The sequence below is a fragment of the Callithrix jacchus genome, chromosome 2, assembly GCF_049354715.1.
Source record: "Callithrix jacchus isolate 240 chromosome 2, calJac240_pri, whole genome shotgun sequence".
NCBI classification, from domain to species: domain Eukaryota; kingdom Metazoa; phylum Chordata; class Mammalia; order Primates; family Cebidae; genus Callithrix; species Callithrix jacchus.
This window is the reverse complement of record NC_133503.1, coordinates 109,524,391-109,543,122: the sequence shown is the minus strand read 5'-3', so window position 1 is coordinate 109,543,122 and position 18,732 is coordinate 109,524,391. Positions and strand designations below refer to the sequence as shown.

The 18,732-nt window shown below is 37.1% G+C and overlaps 1 protein-coding gene across 2 annotated transcripts in view; it reads right to left on the bottom strand.

Annotated features, from left to right (window-relative positions):
- ST8SIA4 (ST8 alpha-N-acetyl-neuraminide alpha-2,8-sialyltransferase 4) overlaps nucleotides 1–16,538 on the bottom strand; it is a 137,117-nt gene extending 120,579 nt beyond the window's left edge. For both annotated transcript variants that reach the window (XM_078365868.1, XM_002744743.6), the window contains exons 1-2: nucleotides 16,119–16,538; nucleotides 8,810–8,941 (exon numbers count right to left, since the gene is read on the bottom strand). In XM_078365868.1, the coding sequence (XP_078221994.1) occupies nucleotides 8,810–8,941; nucleotides 16,119–16,231 (245 nt within the window). In that variant the 5' untranslated portion in view covers nucleotides 16,232–16,538. The remainder of the gene's footprint in view (nucleotides 1–8,809; nucleotides 8,942–16,118) is intronic.
- Nucleotides 16,539–18,732: the final 2,194 nt, after the last annotated feature.

The window sequence follows — 18,732 nt, the reverse complement described above, 5'->3', positions numbered from 1 at the left end:
ATATGAACATAAATGTATGCATATGCTAAATAGATAGATGATGGAAAATGATAAAATACATATAGTCGGCTGGAAACTGATGACCTTTTGCATGATACAGAAAAGCACCTGATACAAATGCTGTCTGCAATAATTTGGAAGATGTGCCATATATCTGATAAATATGTTGTTCTTGAATAATTGTCTGAAATGTGTTTGTATGTTGGTTTATGTTAGTCTCTTCTTTAGGAAGGCACTAAAAGAGGTAAAGTCAGACATGAAATAACCAACTTACTTGCAGGCTGAGATGAAAAGGAATACATATCTAGCAATGTCTGTAATATAAGCTGTGTGAGAGTCTATTGATTAGGACCTTTTAAATGTTTCTGTAACACCAGTCAGCAAAAGACACCACTATAAATTGGAGCCATCCAAGAAGCAAAAGGGATATTGCTTTTCCATATAGGTCCATAGACAGGAGGGAGGGATAGGTCAGAGTAATTAGAGGAGAGTTTGAAGGCTTAAGAACTCTGAGCAGAAGACATCATTGGATGAGGTTATTTACACCTGGAACTAACAAGAACAGAAGAGTTCAGGATCCTGGTAAGTTTTGAGAAGAAAAAAAAAAAAATACACACACACACACACACACACACACACACACATATATATCAGGCTTTAATATTTTCCCTCTAGAGAAACATGAATCTACAAAAGCTAATGCTTAATATGCATGCTTTACCAGTGTGTGGTCAAGTTATTACCTGATATTCAAAGCAGGAGATTGTGTTTTCTGTGCGTGACTCAAACTATGAACCTGGCCCACAAAAGTCTGGAATTGTTTGATTCTAGGGGTATCCAACATAATACCAGCAAGAAGCAATCTGGGGGACTATATTTAGTTTGGATATTTGATATTATTTACTTAAGTGTTCTTATTGCAAGTATTTTCAAAGCAATAAGAACAATGTCATTATTAAAAAATTTAAGATATGATGGACATATTTTTCCTCTAGTGCTCTTCTGTTTAAGCTCATAACAATTGGTAAATTTTATTACTAAGAGCAGAATATAACCTCATCCCTTTACTCCATCAAAAGAGTAATTCTCTAACAGACTTAGAAGGCAGAAGTGTGATTATTAAAGAAGGGAGAAAAGTAACACTTATCTTTCCTTTTGTTGTCTTTATTTTGGTTTGCTCTAAATATGTTCCAGTTTAATATTTGTTCTAGTTAGAAAACCAAGTGATTGAAATACTCTGTTATGATTTTATACTCAAGAAATATGTCCACCAACTCTTTGAAAAAATAATTTTATGAAATTTTTTCTCAAATATTCTGAATATCAGATTCATAAGCAGTAGAAGTTGTACAGGAAAGTCTATATAAATAGTCTACAAATGAAATCACAAAAATTGATAGAAATACCACTGAGACACCATAACAGTTTATCTTACCAAAGTACAGGTTATATAAGAAGAAAATGATATTTGAAATCAGTAACCCTAGGGCCTATACATTATAGAAACTAGAAAATGTTTATGTTAAGCACTAAGTGGTGCTTCACAAAAGGTAACAACTAGCACAAAAGGTGTCAATACACAGAAACTTTTGTACATATTTATTGACTACCACTTACTTGTCTGGTGAATAATTAATATTTGACACTTGTACTTCAACAGAAATTTCTCATTTCCTGTGAAAACGACAAGGCTGACTCTAAAATAGAGACTACACGGATGTGGTAAAATCGTCAAACTAGATGGTGTTATCATTTTTCTTTGAATATAATTTAAATGGGTTGCTGTAGATGTATTTGAAGATGTACACTCCCAAGAAGTGGCATACTTGCAAGCTTGCAGTGAGTAGATTTGTGGCCCAGATTTGAAAAATATATTCTGTAGCTTAGAAATTCAAAACAGAAAATCTCTTTTATTTGGTCAAAAAAGTTAACACTTACATGCTAGTCAACTAATGTCAAAAGGGACTTTCCGATAACAGTACCTTTGCTATGTTATAGACAGTCTCAAAAATAATTTAAAACATGTATTTTAAGTTCCTGAGTATAATTAAACCTTTTTGCTAATCATGCTTCTGCCTTCTGAATACTCTTGATGGAGTCAAGGGATGAGGTTCTATTCTGCTCTTAGTAATACAATTTACCAGTTGTGATGAACTTAAACAATAAGAGCACTAGAGGAAAAATGTGTGTCATATGTTAAACATGTGTTTAAGATCCTGAGTATAATCAAACCTTGATTTTTCTCTTAGAGAAAAATGATTTTAAAGAAAACTCTAAGAGTTAAGCAAAGTTTTAAAAGACATCATATTGTCTAACTCTTAGAAGAAACTAATGCTTAATAAGGTAAATAATTACTAAGTGCAGATTGTAATTATGTGGTCTTCCATTGTTGTTATAGGCTCAGCAGTCTTTTTTTTTTTTCAATTGAAGCAGTAAAAATAGTAAAATTGATTTAAAAACTATAAAAACTACCAACTCACATAGACTAATCAAAACATAAAAAAATGAAAAACTTAGGCAAAACTCGGAGTTTGCTATTTTACAAAGTAAAAAGAAAACGAGGTAAACTTGCGTGACTCTGGTGTGTGGTTTTTTAAGTTTTTTTTCCCCTTTTTTTTGTTTTTTTTTCTTACTCCTGAACCAAAATTTTAGTTTCTGTTTTAGGTTTTACATCTACATGTGGAAAATTATCTGAGTTAAAATTCCTTTTGTAGGATCCAAGAAAGACTGAAAGTAATTACTACGAGGGAATAATATTATAACTTAAGTGCTTAGTAATTTTTGGAAACAGTAAGAACAGGTTAATTTTTTATCCCCTAGTGAAAACAGATTTTAGATTTTAGATGTAATGGAGAATTAAAAGCTTTGTGTATTTGGTAAGTCTAGTTGTTTTTAAGACTATAAATATGAAATAAAAAAGCATTCAAATATAATTAGCTAAATGTTATTGGAAGCATAGAAACTCCTATACTTACACTGAACTAAAACAACAGTATATCACCATGGAGAACATATATGCTTTTGCTCAGAAGATAGTTGATAGGAATTTTTGTTTAATAGTAGGTCAAACAAAATTATTTTGGAAATGAGAGAGGTAGAAAGAAAACTGGCTTGAATATCTGCACTCCAGATAAACATGAATCCAAAAAAGCTAATGCTTAATATTGCATGCTTTACCAGTACAAGTTTTTCTAGTACATGCTCAAGTTATTACCTGATATTCAAAGTAGGGGTTTGCGTTTCTGTGCATGACTGAAAAGAACAAACAAACAAAAAGACCCCTCATCGGTCTTTAACTGTCATTTCGTGATCATAATCCAATTTTTGAAACCTCATTAGATAAGCAAACACCAAAATTCAGCAACTATTTTAACGTAGAAGATAACTGAAGGAAGCTGAAAATATGTTTCATTTTCAGTGAAACTAAATATCTTAGTCATAACAACCATTTTTTGTTAGACTATATCAGCCTTAAACGGGAAGGTTGATTTAGACTGTTAAACTGACAAGTAAATTCTACACAGAAAGCATTAACTGAATTTTCAACTAGAACTTTCCTTTCAACATCACCTATCACTTGAGATAGCAACTGCAGAATCCCAGAAAATTAGTTTACTAAACATTGTTTAGTAACATTGTTTTCATTTGTGAAATGTTAAATATAGCCAACCTATCACCAGCTGCTACTCTTTCTTCTCTATAGGTTTCTTGGCAATAATAAACACACAGCTGCAACTAAAATTTAATCTAAATGATATTGTTAACTGCATGAGAAAGTACTGTGTGACAAATCTTATATGTGGAATGTATCACAAGTTGAGAAGCAAATTAGGCTATGATACATATATTAGGAACCAGTTTTTACAAACTTTAAACACTCACTACAGACCAAAAGAAAAAAAAATCACTGTATAAATTAAGTTAGTACTGACACAATTCACTGAAAGAAAATAAAAAGTAAAACTTAGAAATGCCAAGTGTTTCATAATGCCTACAAAAAAAAAACAGAGAGAACACACTTTTTTTGTTTGTTTAAAAAAAGTTGGCTTAAAGCTCTGAAAGAATAAGACTTTCACCTGCACCTTGTTTAGGATTTCTAAGTCCTAGCAGTTATAGGAAAGACATCTTAGTATCAAAAAAAGTTTAAGCACAACAAATGAAAAGGCAAAATTGTCCCACAACTTGATGAAGAACATTTTTAGTTTAATTTACATCCTAGAGTGCCATTTGATATTTGGCCCAGAATTTGGTAATGGTGAATGAAGAATATCTTTTGTTATTTAGGAGGAAAGAGAATCATTTATTCCATAATGATAAATTTTAATAATATATATTTGGGTACTAAAATATATTCCTTAAAAAATGTATTGTATAAGGCTCTGGTTCCTTAGTCAGAAGGCCTGAGTTTGAATCTTGACACTGCCATTAATAAGCTTTATGACCCAAGATTAGCTCTACTGGGAACTTACGAATCAAAGCAAGTGGAAAATGGTATAAAAACTGTATATATAACTTTCCATAAAGTAAATCCATGTATGCAATAGAAAATTCTTGTCAGTTAAGCATATATAAATTTGCAATTATGTTTAGTTAACCTTCAAGTTTTGTGTACTTCAGAACTTGGTGTATCATGATACTGAGAGCTGAAATATTTTTTCTAATTATAATGTGATAAAGCTATCCTGATAGTAGCTGAGCTTGTACATTTCTATACATCTATACTTGATGTTCACACTCTTGGGGTTTCTAGTCAACATATAAAAAATAAGGAAAAAAAGCAAATAAATAATCTAAATATGGAAAAGAAGTCAAGTTGCAAATATTGGACATGACTATGCAATCTGTCAGTTCAGTGTTCACCAATTTTTTCACAACATCTAATGCATCTTAAATCCGTCATTACTTAACTTATAATAGTAAAGAGCAAACTTTTACCAAAAATATCAAGCCTTAAAACTAAGATAATTATTTTGAGTGCAAAGTTAGCTGTAGAATGCATGAACTCCATATATCTTGAATCCTCAAAATACAATGAAGTAACACATGGAACCATCTCTCGTAGACAGCTCCCCAGAAGTACGGTTGTTTGATGAATATATATGAACTAATTCTTGGTGTGCTTATGAAGATAACATAAGACATATGGGAATGAAGGAATTAGTAATAGGAAAGAAAATTATGTCTACAAATGTAAAAAAAAATAATCTCAGGAACTTTCACATTTTAATATGTGGACAATTATTAAGAATATAATAAAAGCATTATAAGTTTAATAAGATTTTTAAATGTAAAAAATTTATATTCATAATCGAATGGTGTAAGATAAAAAACATTTGCCTGTAATGTCTTTTTTTTTAATTTTTTATTGGATTTTAGGTTTTGGGGTACATGAGCAGAGCATGCAAGACAGTTGCGTAGGTACACACATGGCAGTGTGCTTTGCTTCCCTTCTTGCCTGTAATGTCTTAATGTTTTCACTCATAAGTGAGAGTTGAACAATGAGAACACATGGACACAGTGAGAGGAACATCACACACCTGGGCCTGTCTGGGGTGGTGAACAAGTTAAGGCAGAGCATTAGGAAAAATACCTTATGCATGCAGGGCTTAGAAACTAGATGATGGGTTGAATAGGTGCAGAAAACCACCATGACACATGTATACCTATGTAACAAACCTGCAGGTTCTGCACATGTATCCTGGAACTTAAAGTAAAATAAAATAAATAAATAAATGAATAAATAAAAGCAAGAGATTTGCTTGAACTGGGACCCAGGAGGCAGAGATTGCAGTGAGCCAAGATCATGCCACTGCATTCCAACCTGGGCTACAAAGTGAGACTCTGTCTCAAAAAATAAAAATAAAAATAAATAAAAACTTAAAAGTAGAAATTTGAAAACACTTTTAAAATTTACCCATGCCCAATCACTGACTCGGTGTGATATATAACTTCTTAAATTCCAGAAAAGTGAGGAAGAAAGAAAATAATAATAATAATAATAATAATAATAATAATAAATGATCCATATTTAGTTTCCAATGTCTTCCAAAAAAAGTTGCAAAACCTAAGCCAACAATCAGATATTTTTATATTCTAAAGTTTTTATTACAGGTATCAAACTGATTAATACTCACTAGTCATTTCTGCTATAGCCAATTCTATTTTTTATGAACTCTTTACACATTGTACATAATGGTTTTACAAATTATTATTTTCTTTCAAGGAAGTGACAAATTTGTATGTATTATTAAACATTTGTTCATTGTTGTATTGTTTATTTCTTTAATCTGTTAAGGAGAACCATAAAAAAATAGTACTAACATTTCATTTATATTATCAGTTATAATTAAAAATAGATCACCCTCAAATATATGAATGCAACTCTCATTGATTTGTAAAGTTGTAATATGAATCTTTCGGGTCAACTTAGGTTCATTACCCTTTGCTTGAATATGTTATTAATAGCAAAATGTATATAGCCTCATGCATATTTATGGTATTTGATTTTTATATAAATATGAGGAAAGGCATGACCAGATATAATAGTTGAACAAGTGGCAATTACTTATTTCATTTATTTATTAGATTTTTTGTTATTGGACATATTATTCAGCATGGCTAAATATATTAATTAAACGACTACAATATTTCATTTTACTTTCTTCTATCAGGTTTCTTTACCAGATTTCTAGTTTTAATTGGCTCATTTGTTGCTAAACTATGTTATTTGAAAGTTCTCTTTCTGCTTACAGATCAAACTTTTGCTATTTAATCACCTGTCTCTCTTTCCAATATAACTTCAAGAAATATGAATCATTACTCCATTCTAAACCATAGTATATCTGTGTTTATGACCCCATATCATCTCATATCTTGTGCCTTTTTCCCCATAACTATCTCACCTCTCACAGGGTTTCTAAATTCAAATGTGAGGATGGGGATATGAGACAGAGAAAATGCACTAGATAGGTATCGTGAAGGATGTGAGAGCTCCAGGCTGAAAATGTCAAATTTGAGCAACCATGGCTAGGGTCAGTCTAACCAGCTAAATCTTAGGAAGAGTACAGATCTAAAGTTGTCAAATTTCAATTTCTCAAGAGTTTGTGAAAATCTGTACTTTTATTTAAATCCTCCTGATTTTTAATACTGGCTTTAAGGGTTTTTTTTTTTTTTTTAATTTCTTTCTTTATCCACTGAAAATAAATTTTACTTGCTGGCCATATTCTACCCAGAAGTCATCGATTTATGAGCTCTGTCATCAGACTCTACTCATTTCCTCATTCTTGTAGGAAGCAGGTGAATACAGAAAGCTCCCACTAAACTAAAAGCAAACAAACATACACCACTTGACATTGCCATGATTTGATTCCTATTTTCCTTTCCAGTCAATTTTAAGCCTTTAAAGCGAAGTAGTAGTACTCTTTCTACATCACCCTGATGCCCAATATTTAAAAATTTCCAGACATTCATTCAAGTAAATTCCAACATGCAGTGATTATCTTTGCTTCAACACATTGTATGAAGTTTCTGTGCATACTCTAAAGATGAGTATAGTAGACTAATAGACATTTTCTTCAAATTTCTTATAATCTACATTAAAGGTAGGTATAATCCAATAAGTGAATAGGTTGAAACCCAGGAAAATTAATCAGCCCCTTATCTCGTAGTCAATGAATATTCCTATAAAATCTCTGTGTTAATATCTAGTCAATGAATAGTTAGCATTTTGGTTGCTATTCATTGACTTTGAGATTATTTTATTATATAAGGAATGTGTGCTTTCACACTTTTAGTGAGTTTTCATTTACTGAAATGCTCTGATTCAAATGTACCAACCAATGCAGTAATGCAATGTAACTATAAAGAAAAAACAGTCTTCCTGTTTCCTCCATAATTAAGAATGTTTGACCTTAACTTTCTTATCAGTAACAGGTTTATATCAGAAGAAAATTACATACTGGATATATGTAGGCATGGAGTATGGTTAAGAGTGGGTTTCAGCTAAAATGACTAGTCTTACAAAAAAGAAGTCAGTAATCTAGAAAGCTTATTTTCTGATTTGTATCCAATTTTTAAAACATGAGCCCACACAGAAATACTCATTCACAGGATAAGGCTAATGTATTTATAATTGTCAGTACAGTAGAACTGTATAGGCTCTATTTTCAGCTAGCTGAGAAAACCCAAAAGCAGAATGAAGACTCAATAGGGAAGAAATTAAAGATAATTCTTGGGCCAGGCGCGGTGGCTCAAGCCTGTAATCCCAGCACTTTGGGAGGCCGAGGTGGGTGGATCACGAGGTTAAGAGATCGAGACCATCCTGGTCAACATGGTGAAACCCCGTCTCTACTAAAAATACAAAAAATCAACTGGGCACGGTGGCACGTGCCTGTAATTCCAGCTACTCAGGAGGCTGAGGCAGGAGAATTGCCTGAACCCAGGAGGCGGAGGTTGCGGTGAGCCAAGATCACGCCATTGCACTCCAGCCTGGTGAAAAGAGCGAAACTCCGTTTCAAAAAAATAAAAAATAAAATAAAAAATGTTAGTACTCTGTTGAATATTTTATTCCATTAGTATAAAGACACTATATTCAAAACTCACATATTCATTCGTAAATCTCTGACTATGTAATAATTTCAGTTTTATGGTTCCATATTCTTCAGTGAGTGACATTAAATAGACCTGGTTCATTCTTTTATTTAAGTATTCATACTTAAACCATAAATCAGGTGTTTAATATAAGTTTGCCAAGCCCAACATATTTGAGGACAGGATGTAAAATTTATTATTCCTTAGTAGAGAAACTCACCTTATCTCTAGGACCAAAGAGGAATTGATTTTCCAACCTTCTACATTGTGCTGAAAGATTGAAGAGCCAGCCTTTCGAATGATTTTATCAGAGCTATTGACAAGTGACCGACTCAAAGACAATTCACCATCTCTGAAACAAAACAAAAATTCCAGCTTTGTGAAAGTAAGAAACATTTTGTCTAAACAGCACAATACATAATTTGAATTAATTACTGATGAAGAATGTTAGATACATTTTCCCCTACAAGTTAGAAGGAATTATATAAGCATGATGAATAACTCATGAGGATTAAGTGAAAATAACTTATGAGGATTAAGTGAAAATAACTATCAGGACAAGAATCTACATGTGATACTTTTGAAATAAAACAATTTATGATTAAAGAAAAAAAGATCTCTATAGTACTTAAAGAAAAAAACCCCACCAAATATAAAGACAGAATTATATAACTCAGCAATCTCTCCTCTGGGCATATACCCAAAGGAAATGAAATCAGCATGTCAAAGAGATCCTTACATTCCCATGTCCACTGCAGCATTATTCACAATAGCCCAGATATAGAAATAATCTATGTGTCCATCAACAGAAGAATAAAGACAATGTTATATATATACTCAGTGGAGTACTATTCAGCCATTAAAAAAGAACAAAATCCCACCATTTGTGACAACATGAATGAACCTAGAGGATACTAAGGTAAGTGAATCAGTCTAACACAGAGAGACGAATACCTTATAATCTCACTTATATATTGATTCTAAAACAGTGGAAATCGTGGAAGTAGAGAACAGAATGTTGGGAAGAGGGAGTGAATGGGGAATGGGGAGAAATTGGTGAATAGTACAAAATTTCACATTTAGATGGGAGAAATAAGTTCTGTTGCACAACCCAGGGACTACCATTAATAATATTGTATTGTATATTTTTAAGTAGCTGCAAGAGATTTTAAATGTACTCACCACAAAGAAATGACATTTGAGGTGATATTTGAGCTGATGGATATGCTAATTAGCCTGATCTTACCATTACACAATGTATACTCTATGGAAACCTCACATTGCATACAATAAATATACACAATTATTATTTGGCAATTAAAATGAGATAAAACAAATAAAAAGCTCTGTTTCCTATTAGCCTCTCACTAACTCTGTTTAGACAATATAGGCAGAATGTTTTGCAGTGCTCCTCCTTTTGTATAATTGTGACTCCTAAGATTGTAATTTCATTTTTACAGAAGGCATATATGCATAATAGAAGGGGCTCTTGTTTTGAAGCAAGGATAACTTGGAATATCAGGTGGTCTGGGCGTGTTTGTGATTCTATGACTTGCTTGTGGTCCTGGACTCTATTCTCTTTCTAAGCCACAGTGGCCTTACTCTGTCTTGAAGATTGAAGTAAAATTATCTAATGTTCAATGGCTTTGTGAGGATCAAGTCAGGCTCTGCATGTAAAATTAATTTTTCAAAAATTGCATTGATTTCAAAACATTTCAACGAGTCACTTCCCTGACAGGTGATGGAGAGACAGAGATTACAGTAAGGATAAAATTCATTCAGTAGTCATTATTACTAGTATTTCATCCTATATTTAAAAAACTACCCCCTGCAACCAGTAGTGTCAAGCTAGTGTGTCATGCAGCATGATACTAGCTAGGGTGCTGGAGGGAGTCCTGATGCTGGCAGATACCTGTAATAGCATGCATACCATTAGAACATTTATATCTGAATGAATTCATTATTCAATAGACCATGTTCTTGTACTTTATCAGTGTAAACCCAGACTCAGAAAATATAAAAGCTACTTCTTATAGAATACCAACAATAACCATAGCCCTTTGAATATTTGTATTTATTTCTTTACATCACCTTTTACTTCTTAGAATGTCAAAAATATAGTTGAAATGTAACATGACTATGCACTCCATAACAAACTCTAAATCTGTGTTTTTTATGCAGGCAATCCTCTTCTAGTATCAATGGGAACATTACCTGTATAACAGTTGTTGGTTGAATCCTGTAATTGAAACCTTATAGTTTGGTATTTTGGTTTGCATTTTTTTAACATGTAGTTTAAATTTGAAGCTGCTCAAAACATCATAAACTGCTATTCCCTGTGAAATTCAGAATTCTATAAAAATTAATATCTTAAACTATCCTACTAATGAAAATGATACATTTGCATGCCTATTCATGGCAAATAATGATTGCTTTACAGGGGGGCATTTAGGATACAAGGAAACACGGGGTGCACTTTACTAACAATTGGCCCAGAAGTCAATTTTTATATTATATTTCTAATGATAATAACTAAGTATGAATAAAAATATGGCTATACACAGAAGCTAACCTTCACACTTTGGGAGATATGACTTCATGTGTTCAGGTGCAAACTATCACTATTTCTAGGGGTAAGGGATATTTCTAATCATCACTCTATTAATTGATGTATCAATGTCATCTTTATCTAACCACAGATTGCTATCATTATAATAATTATTTTCACCACCAATAAACTTTTATAGAATAAGTGAAAATATGCATGGGCTTGCACTTTTTAAAATGTATGGAAGAGCTGGGCATGGTGGGCAGTGCTTATAGTCCTAGCTACTCAGGAGGCTGAGTTGGGAAGATTACTTGAGACTAGGAGTTAGAGACCAGTCTGAGTAATATCACAAGACTCTGTCTCTAAAACCTAATTAATTAAATTAATAATCTATAGATGATTGCTTCATTGACATGTAGTTACAAATACATGCGACATGGCAGAATGTTTGCTATGATGTTTTTAGTTGGTCCAACCCTTTTCAGAATCTCCAAGATTTAAAAAGTTTAAATCAGTGTTCTAAGAATAAAACACGACCATTTTACTCTGCTGTTTGAATTGCTATCATTGAGTTGGTGATAAGCCAAATTTCAGACTTTTATTGCTGGAAAGAATTTTGAGTCAAAATACCTACAACTAGTCACACTTCTAATAGTCATTGTGGGAGAAGGCCAAACTTAGTACAATCTGCAGCTCTAGAGTAAATTTGTACAAAGTTAAATAGGTCCCATGGGATGTTTCCCTCATGACCTTGGTAGCATTCTGCCTTAGAAAAGGCTCTTCCTTCCCATGAATGCAAAGCTCAAAGGATGTTGCCACCCCCCTATTTATTTCTCACTCTAGGTCAGACATGACTTTTGAACAGCTGCACTGAAAATATTTATTGCATAGGGTCATCTACAAGAAGATTCAATATGTACTTTTAAAAGGAAAATAGCAAAACACAAGCAAAACACATCTGCAAGAAGATTCAATGTGTACTTTTAAAAGGAAAATAGCAAAACACATCAAAACATATCAAGAAATCACTCTGCATAAATCAGCATAGTACAAAGTGTCCCTGCTTATATGGAGCAAAGAAAAATCCACTAAGATCGTTATCTATATGATACCAGTGGCAGGAATTAATCATTTGTTAGGTAACCTAGTGTCTATAAATATTTTTCTCTTTGAAATACAAGTTTCCAGATTTCATTAGAATTTACTCTATTAGTTTTGCAGTGTGTAACTCATATGATTAATATCACTTCACGGCATTAGGTCTCAAAAGTCCCATATTCAACACCACTGAAACTTTTCATGACTTGGCTTTTAAATGAATTTGCTCCCTTTGGACTAGGTTAAACTTCCTCTTTATTACACAAATTTTAAGAAAAGAACTTGCATTAAACTAAGGATGAACACACACAGCAGACCATTTTGTATTTTCATCACTTAATTGACAAACAACTAAAAATAAAAATGAGAGGTTCTACATTAATTTATTGCATATGAGTTTTAGTAGAATTGTGAAATTCGAAATGTGAAGTGCAAATTCTGAATTTTTGCATTCACAAGGTTGTATTTCATCCTAAACCAAACTGGAACTAACTTTGCTGACACTGTAATACTCTAAGTGAAAATACTTATCTCCACTGTCAATTTTATCATAGGTTTCAGAATTAATATTGTTTATCATTTAGTAAGATAACCTAAAGTATATAGTCAAATTATAAGGGAGATTCCTGGATAATAAGAAAAGTAAGTTAGTCTCATTTGTAATCAACCAGAAAAATAGTGTGTGGCAAGATTTAAGGACTAACAAAACAAATATTTATATGACATTAAAGTTTATATTACATTTTGAAATATATTATCTCATTAAATGAGGATGCTTACATATTTTACCTATGGGGACCTTATATTAACACATTTCCTATTATACCCAAAGTGCACACAGAGCTAGTTAAGTCATAAGCCAACTGTGAGGTCTACTAAGAAAAAAATGGTAGTCAAGAACACACCACTTAATGCCTTCACTGCCTTTTGACTTAAACTTTATTACCTAATAGAAAGGAAATATGAATTTTAGATGTTCAATAATCATTACTTGACCTATTCTGGAATAATTACTTTAAAAAATCATGCCACAGGTGTTCCTCTGGAGATATGATAATATGGGTGGTTGGTGAGAAGATTGTGCTGGTTCTCTATTTTTCCATCTGTGTGGAATGATTGCTTAATATTGTGGCATATAGAAGAGTAATGCTATACCAACTATAGATGGGACCTCCAGTTGTGGGAAGGGTTGAAGGGATAAAGGAACTGACTGCTTATGTCAAAAATGGTAGCAGAAAAGCTAAATATGAATCTGGGGTGGTGGTGCAAGATTCAAGGACTATGGAAGGCCCTTCTTTGAAACTGCTGTCAAGCCACAAGGCTCACAGTGCCCCCCAATGGCCAGAGACTGCCTTGGTTACCTCACTTCAATACTGGACAAGGATCTGGAATCAAACCTCCATTCCAGTTTACTGAAAACTCAAAACTGGCCTCTCCACGTGGCTTGGGTAGAAAGAGAGTCAATGAGATGATTAGATCCTTTGATGAGTCAACTGCTCCACCAGAAGCGCTATTTGGGAGTTGAAACGAAACCACGAGCTCAGGTCACAAGCTTTTCCACTGAACCTTTCATCCTGGAGAAAAAGGAAACAGTGCTCAGGGAGCCTCGCTGTCCTCGCGTTGCTCTGGCATCTCCAACTCCATCCACAGTCTCGGTCTCTCAGGAAGAGCCAAGGCAGCCAGGACGCTACAGGGCACTGGTGTAAGCGCGATGCTCGCGGCCAGCTCTCTGCCTCGCCCCATCGGACTGTAATTGCGGGTTATAATTAAGAAGGAGGAGCCAGTTGCCAACTGAGCAGTGAAAGTGACTTTGGAAGGAGTCGGGGGGTGGGGTGGACGAAAGGGGTCTGAGTCCTGCAGTAGAGGATCCCCCTGTCTTCTCACTCATTCTTTCCCCCTCGCCGCCGGCGCTCTCGGAACAGGGGACAGCCCCGGTGCGCACCTCTCTTCCTGTTTGGTTAACTCTAGCGCCCGCCCCAATGCCATCTCAGCTAAGCTGGGAAGAAACTGTCTCAGCTTGAAAAGGATGCGGGCAGAAGCCCAGCCCGGCTAGCTTAAACCGCCGCGCCCGTGCCCGCCTCCTCTTCCTCAGCGCCCATGGCTGCACCCACCAGCCGGCGATGTCTAGGAAAGGGCCACGGGAGAAATGACATCCATGCAATGTGGAGTGTCCCGGCTCCACTTCCCCTGCAGGGACTCGAGGAGCTCTTCTTTTCCTGGCTATGGTTTAGAGAGGCTTGGAGAGGGACACCTCAGCAGTGTCTGGCGACTCCTCTCCTCACTAGCCCCGCCCACTCCTGCTCACCAGGGTCCGAGCCAAGGGCCCGAACCCCTGGAGTCCTGGTGAGGCTTGGCCGCTTTGTCTGGGCTCAGGCTTATACTCTTTGCCCACCGCCCAGGAGGGAACAAAGAGCCTCGACCCTCAGGCTCCAGCCTCTGTCTCCCATCGGAGCCCCACGCGCCCATTCATCACCTTTCTAAGGACCCCTTTGTCTGCCTGGCAAGCACAGGTCTGGCAGGGATGCCCACGCCCCTGCCCAAAGTCCTTTTTTTCTGCAATTGAGCTAGATTGGATTTTCAAGCCACCCACTCCTGTGCAAACGACCTCATACCCGTCTTTTTTTACCCCCTCAGAATAGACCACGTATAGATTGGTTGATGCATAACTACCATTCCAGCCCATTCCTTGCTAGCTTTTTCATTCTCTTCCAGTCCCCTTTGACTGTGCTACAGAATAGAAAGTCTTTCTGTAAGGATAAACCTGCATCTTGGTCACTTAAATAAATGCTTATTACCTAGGGAGCAGAAATATTAAAAAATGGAGTGCATGAAGTTTAAGAACATGTGTGTGTTTTAGCAGTCCCAACACCCCAACACACAAACACACACACACACACACACACACACACACACACACTGCTTCTTTCTTTGTTTAAATCAATGTCAGAGAAAATATACACTGGGTAGGCATCTCTGCTGGTGTGGAGTTTCTGATAGAGGACGCCTCCAGACCGGAACAGGGAGGATTTCCGAAACAGGACTTTGAACAGAGTTGACAATCGGGTTCACATCCTCAGAAAAACGCGTCCAAGCTATGTCAGAAACACAAAGTTGCACCACCTCCTGGGTAAACTTCAAAGGCACAGAGGCCAGCGGGAGGGTGGAAGGAAGTGTGATATTTAGAGAACTTAATGGGGCGGGAGAGAGTCTGAATTCATCTAGACAAACTAAAAAAAATAGCAGAAATATAGTCTGTGTGAAGATACAGTACCCAGTTTCTTTTTAAAACTGTAACCATGACGCCCATGCGTTTTACCCGTAGAAGAACAAATAAGGAAGTATCCTTAGTGGTACTGGAGTTTCTAATTCAAATTATAATACATAGATCTATCCAACGTCAAAAAAAAAAAAAAAAAAAAAAAAAAAAGTAGAGAAACAGAGGATACCTACTTCCTGCTTTCTGAGCTTTAACTTCAGCCTTTCAAGAAATCATCTATCTCCCGTATCGCCTTAGGTGATAGGACAGCGAAAACAGGCAACCGTTTGGTGAATAAAGACATCTCTCTTGAATTCTGCCACAGATTAAAAGGACAAGGACACACGTTCTTTGTTGACACTTCTGCAGTGACTTCTCCTTTGGCGTGAGAGCACCCAGAGCCAACACAATTGTCACCACAACGGCACAGAGCAAGTTGAACTCAAACTGGGAACAGCTTAGAGAAGCACGCACATCTCAACAACAGCCTTTGTTATTTAATTCCTGACACTAACCACACGCGAGCTCAAACACACATGACATCCTAAGCACACTCTACCCTCTATATTCACATTTCATTTATGGCTTGACTTTTTGTCATATCCTGAAATGAAGCTTTGCATTTACCCGATGAGTTGCGTCTCCTGGTGCTCCTCTGTTCTTGCTATTTCTTTTGTCTTATAAAATATCAGGAGCAGACTTATTGTGCAGATCGTCCACCTCTTCCTAATGGAGCGCATCTTGGGTGCCCGGGAAAGTCCTGGTTGCCCCAGCTCCCGCACCTTCTCTTGATATAAAGGCTCCGTTTTGGGGAGATAGTCGCCGGGGGGAAACCTGTAAAATGCGAGGAGAGCCTGGAGTCGAGATCCCAGGATCAGGTCGCTGGGGTCTTCTGTGGCCGAGCTCCCTCTTGTCCTCGAGCGCTGCCCAGCGCCCTCTCTCCCGGTTCGCGCCAGCTCTGCCAGGGTCGTCCGCGCCGCCTCCCTGGGGCACAGGTTTCTTTTCAGATGAGACACCTTGTGCTTTGGAGGTGGCGGCCGCTTCTGCAGCTGGCTTGGGGGCGTCACTGGCCCTTTCCTCTTCTAGCAAGGAAAGGCTGCGCAAAGCCAGCCAATCATCGAGCTGAGGGGGCGGAGGCTGCTTGAAGAGTAACGTCCCCGGCTCTGCCTGCTCTGTGCCGGGAGAGGAAGCTCACAGTGCCACGCGCTTGGCGAGCTCGCGCACACACATACACACAGACGCACACTCACTCACACACACAGAGACCCTCACACACTCTCCTGGAACACCAAAACATCAGCTCTCTGGGCCTGGGAGCGCCAAGATAGTCTATCGGCATCTCGGTGAGAGGGCACTTCGCCTGGGGACAGATTACAAAAGCGTCCCGCCGGAGAAATGCCTCAGGCAGAGATGGGGGTGGATTACAAGAGGCGTACCTTCTTCCAATCGCTTTTGCTTAATATACACGCTCACACGCAAAAATACCCCTTCCAAAGTGGAGTGAAACGGGGTGGGGGTGGGGGGCGGCGGTGGAAGAAAGAGGACTTTTGTTATTCCATGCACAGCTCAATCTGGAAAGTACAAATACACACATGAACCTGTTAGCCGATCGCCCACTCAGCATGGGTGGTGGAAGACGACCCTGGATCAGGATGCTGCAGGAAACAAGTGATGACAGAAGTGTCATTAGGAACTTTGTGGATATTTATACGCCTCCCTTTCATTGTCGTATGGAAACTCCTCACGCAGAAGTCAAGGAAACTCCAATCCCACTTAAACTTCATTGCGGAGAAACAGGATTCTGAGAAAGAAAAAAAAAAAAAAGCAGCTACCAGGGACCTCTCTTTTAAACGCAAGTACACCCACACACATTCAGATACCGAGGAAGGAAGGAAAGAAAGAAGAAAAGGAAAGGGAGGGGAGAAAGGAAGAGCAACGTTCTCTCCAAAAAAGGAAGAGCAAAGTTCTCTCCAAAAGTCTCAAAATATATAGGTCTGATTGTCACCTGTCCTTCATCCTACCACTTTTCGTTCTGGTATTGGGTGGCGGGGACACTCTTCAAGAGTCCTGTGTTCGAGTGTTCACTCTGAGTACCTCTCCACCATCCTCTCGTCCTCATCCTCATTGGGAAAGATACTTGCACTCTACTAGTTCCGCTCTTTACTGTGGGCTGGTAGGTCGGGAGGCACCTCCAGCATGAGACGGTGTGTGGGAGCCAGGATTTCCCTCATCTATATGCGCACGTCCGAAGCTCCCTGGTCGCCAGTTTCTCTCCAGTTGAAATCGTTGTTCCTTCAGGTTGAACAGTAGCTTCAGCGATCTTTCACTCCTGGTCATTGCGTTTAGGCGTCCCCATGCTCAGAAATGAGGAGGCCCAATTCCAATCTTCCCTCCCGCGGGAAGTAAGAAGGGGAATTCTGGGTTGCTCATCCCCTGACAGCTTAAAATAGCAACGAAACAGCCATCATCTTTGCTTAAAAACCCGGGTTCCCGCCAGTGCTTACCATGCTTCCTCTAGAGTTTAGGAAGTTAAGAACTTCTGAGATCTTGAGTTTCCTGTTTGCAGCACAGTGAACGGGTCGGGTATAAAAATGCTCCAAGGAGCAAGTAATTACGAACTTTTATTGACACTACAAGTGGCCTGCAGGGAGCCTTTCGAGTTTATTGATGTCTAGGCAAATGCAGCCTGCATTAATGCATTTCTGTTAGACTGACTTCTGTTGGATTAAATTTTATTCCGGCAAAAACTGCCAGAATAAAACAGCTTCTTATTTAAGTGAAAAGGGAACGGGGGCTGAGGGCAGGGGTGGGATGGGGTAAGTATGCATGGTTAAGATGCTAATTTCTCAAGGGTAAACTTTGATTTTTAAACAGTAGACAACTATGTATTAGATTATAAGTAAAACACTACTCTCTGACAGGGATGGGGTAGTATACATCATGGCATTCAACTCATTATTTCTTAAGCAATTGTTATGGGCCAGGCAATGTGTGAGGGGATAACACAAAGATGAACAAAACGTAGCATCTAGTCAGACACAAAGCCTACTCACTCAAAGGGGGACATTTTTTAAAATAATGATTTACAGTATGTCACCATGAATCAGAAGCATCATTTGAAATATATATGGTATCTGAGTAAGCTCCTGGGTTGAAGCAGGTGGAGTGTTTAAGCCTTTTCAAGCCCCAAAGCTGACTTTGCAAATGGAAAAAGGAGAATGCCAGACTCTAGAGAGGAATA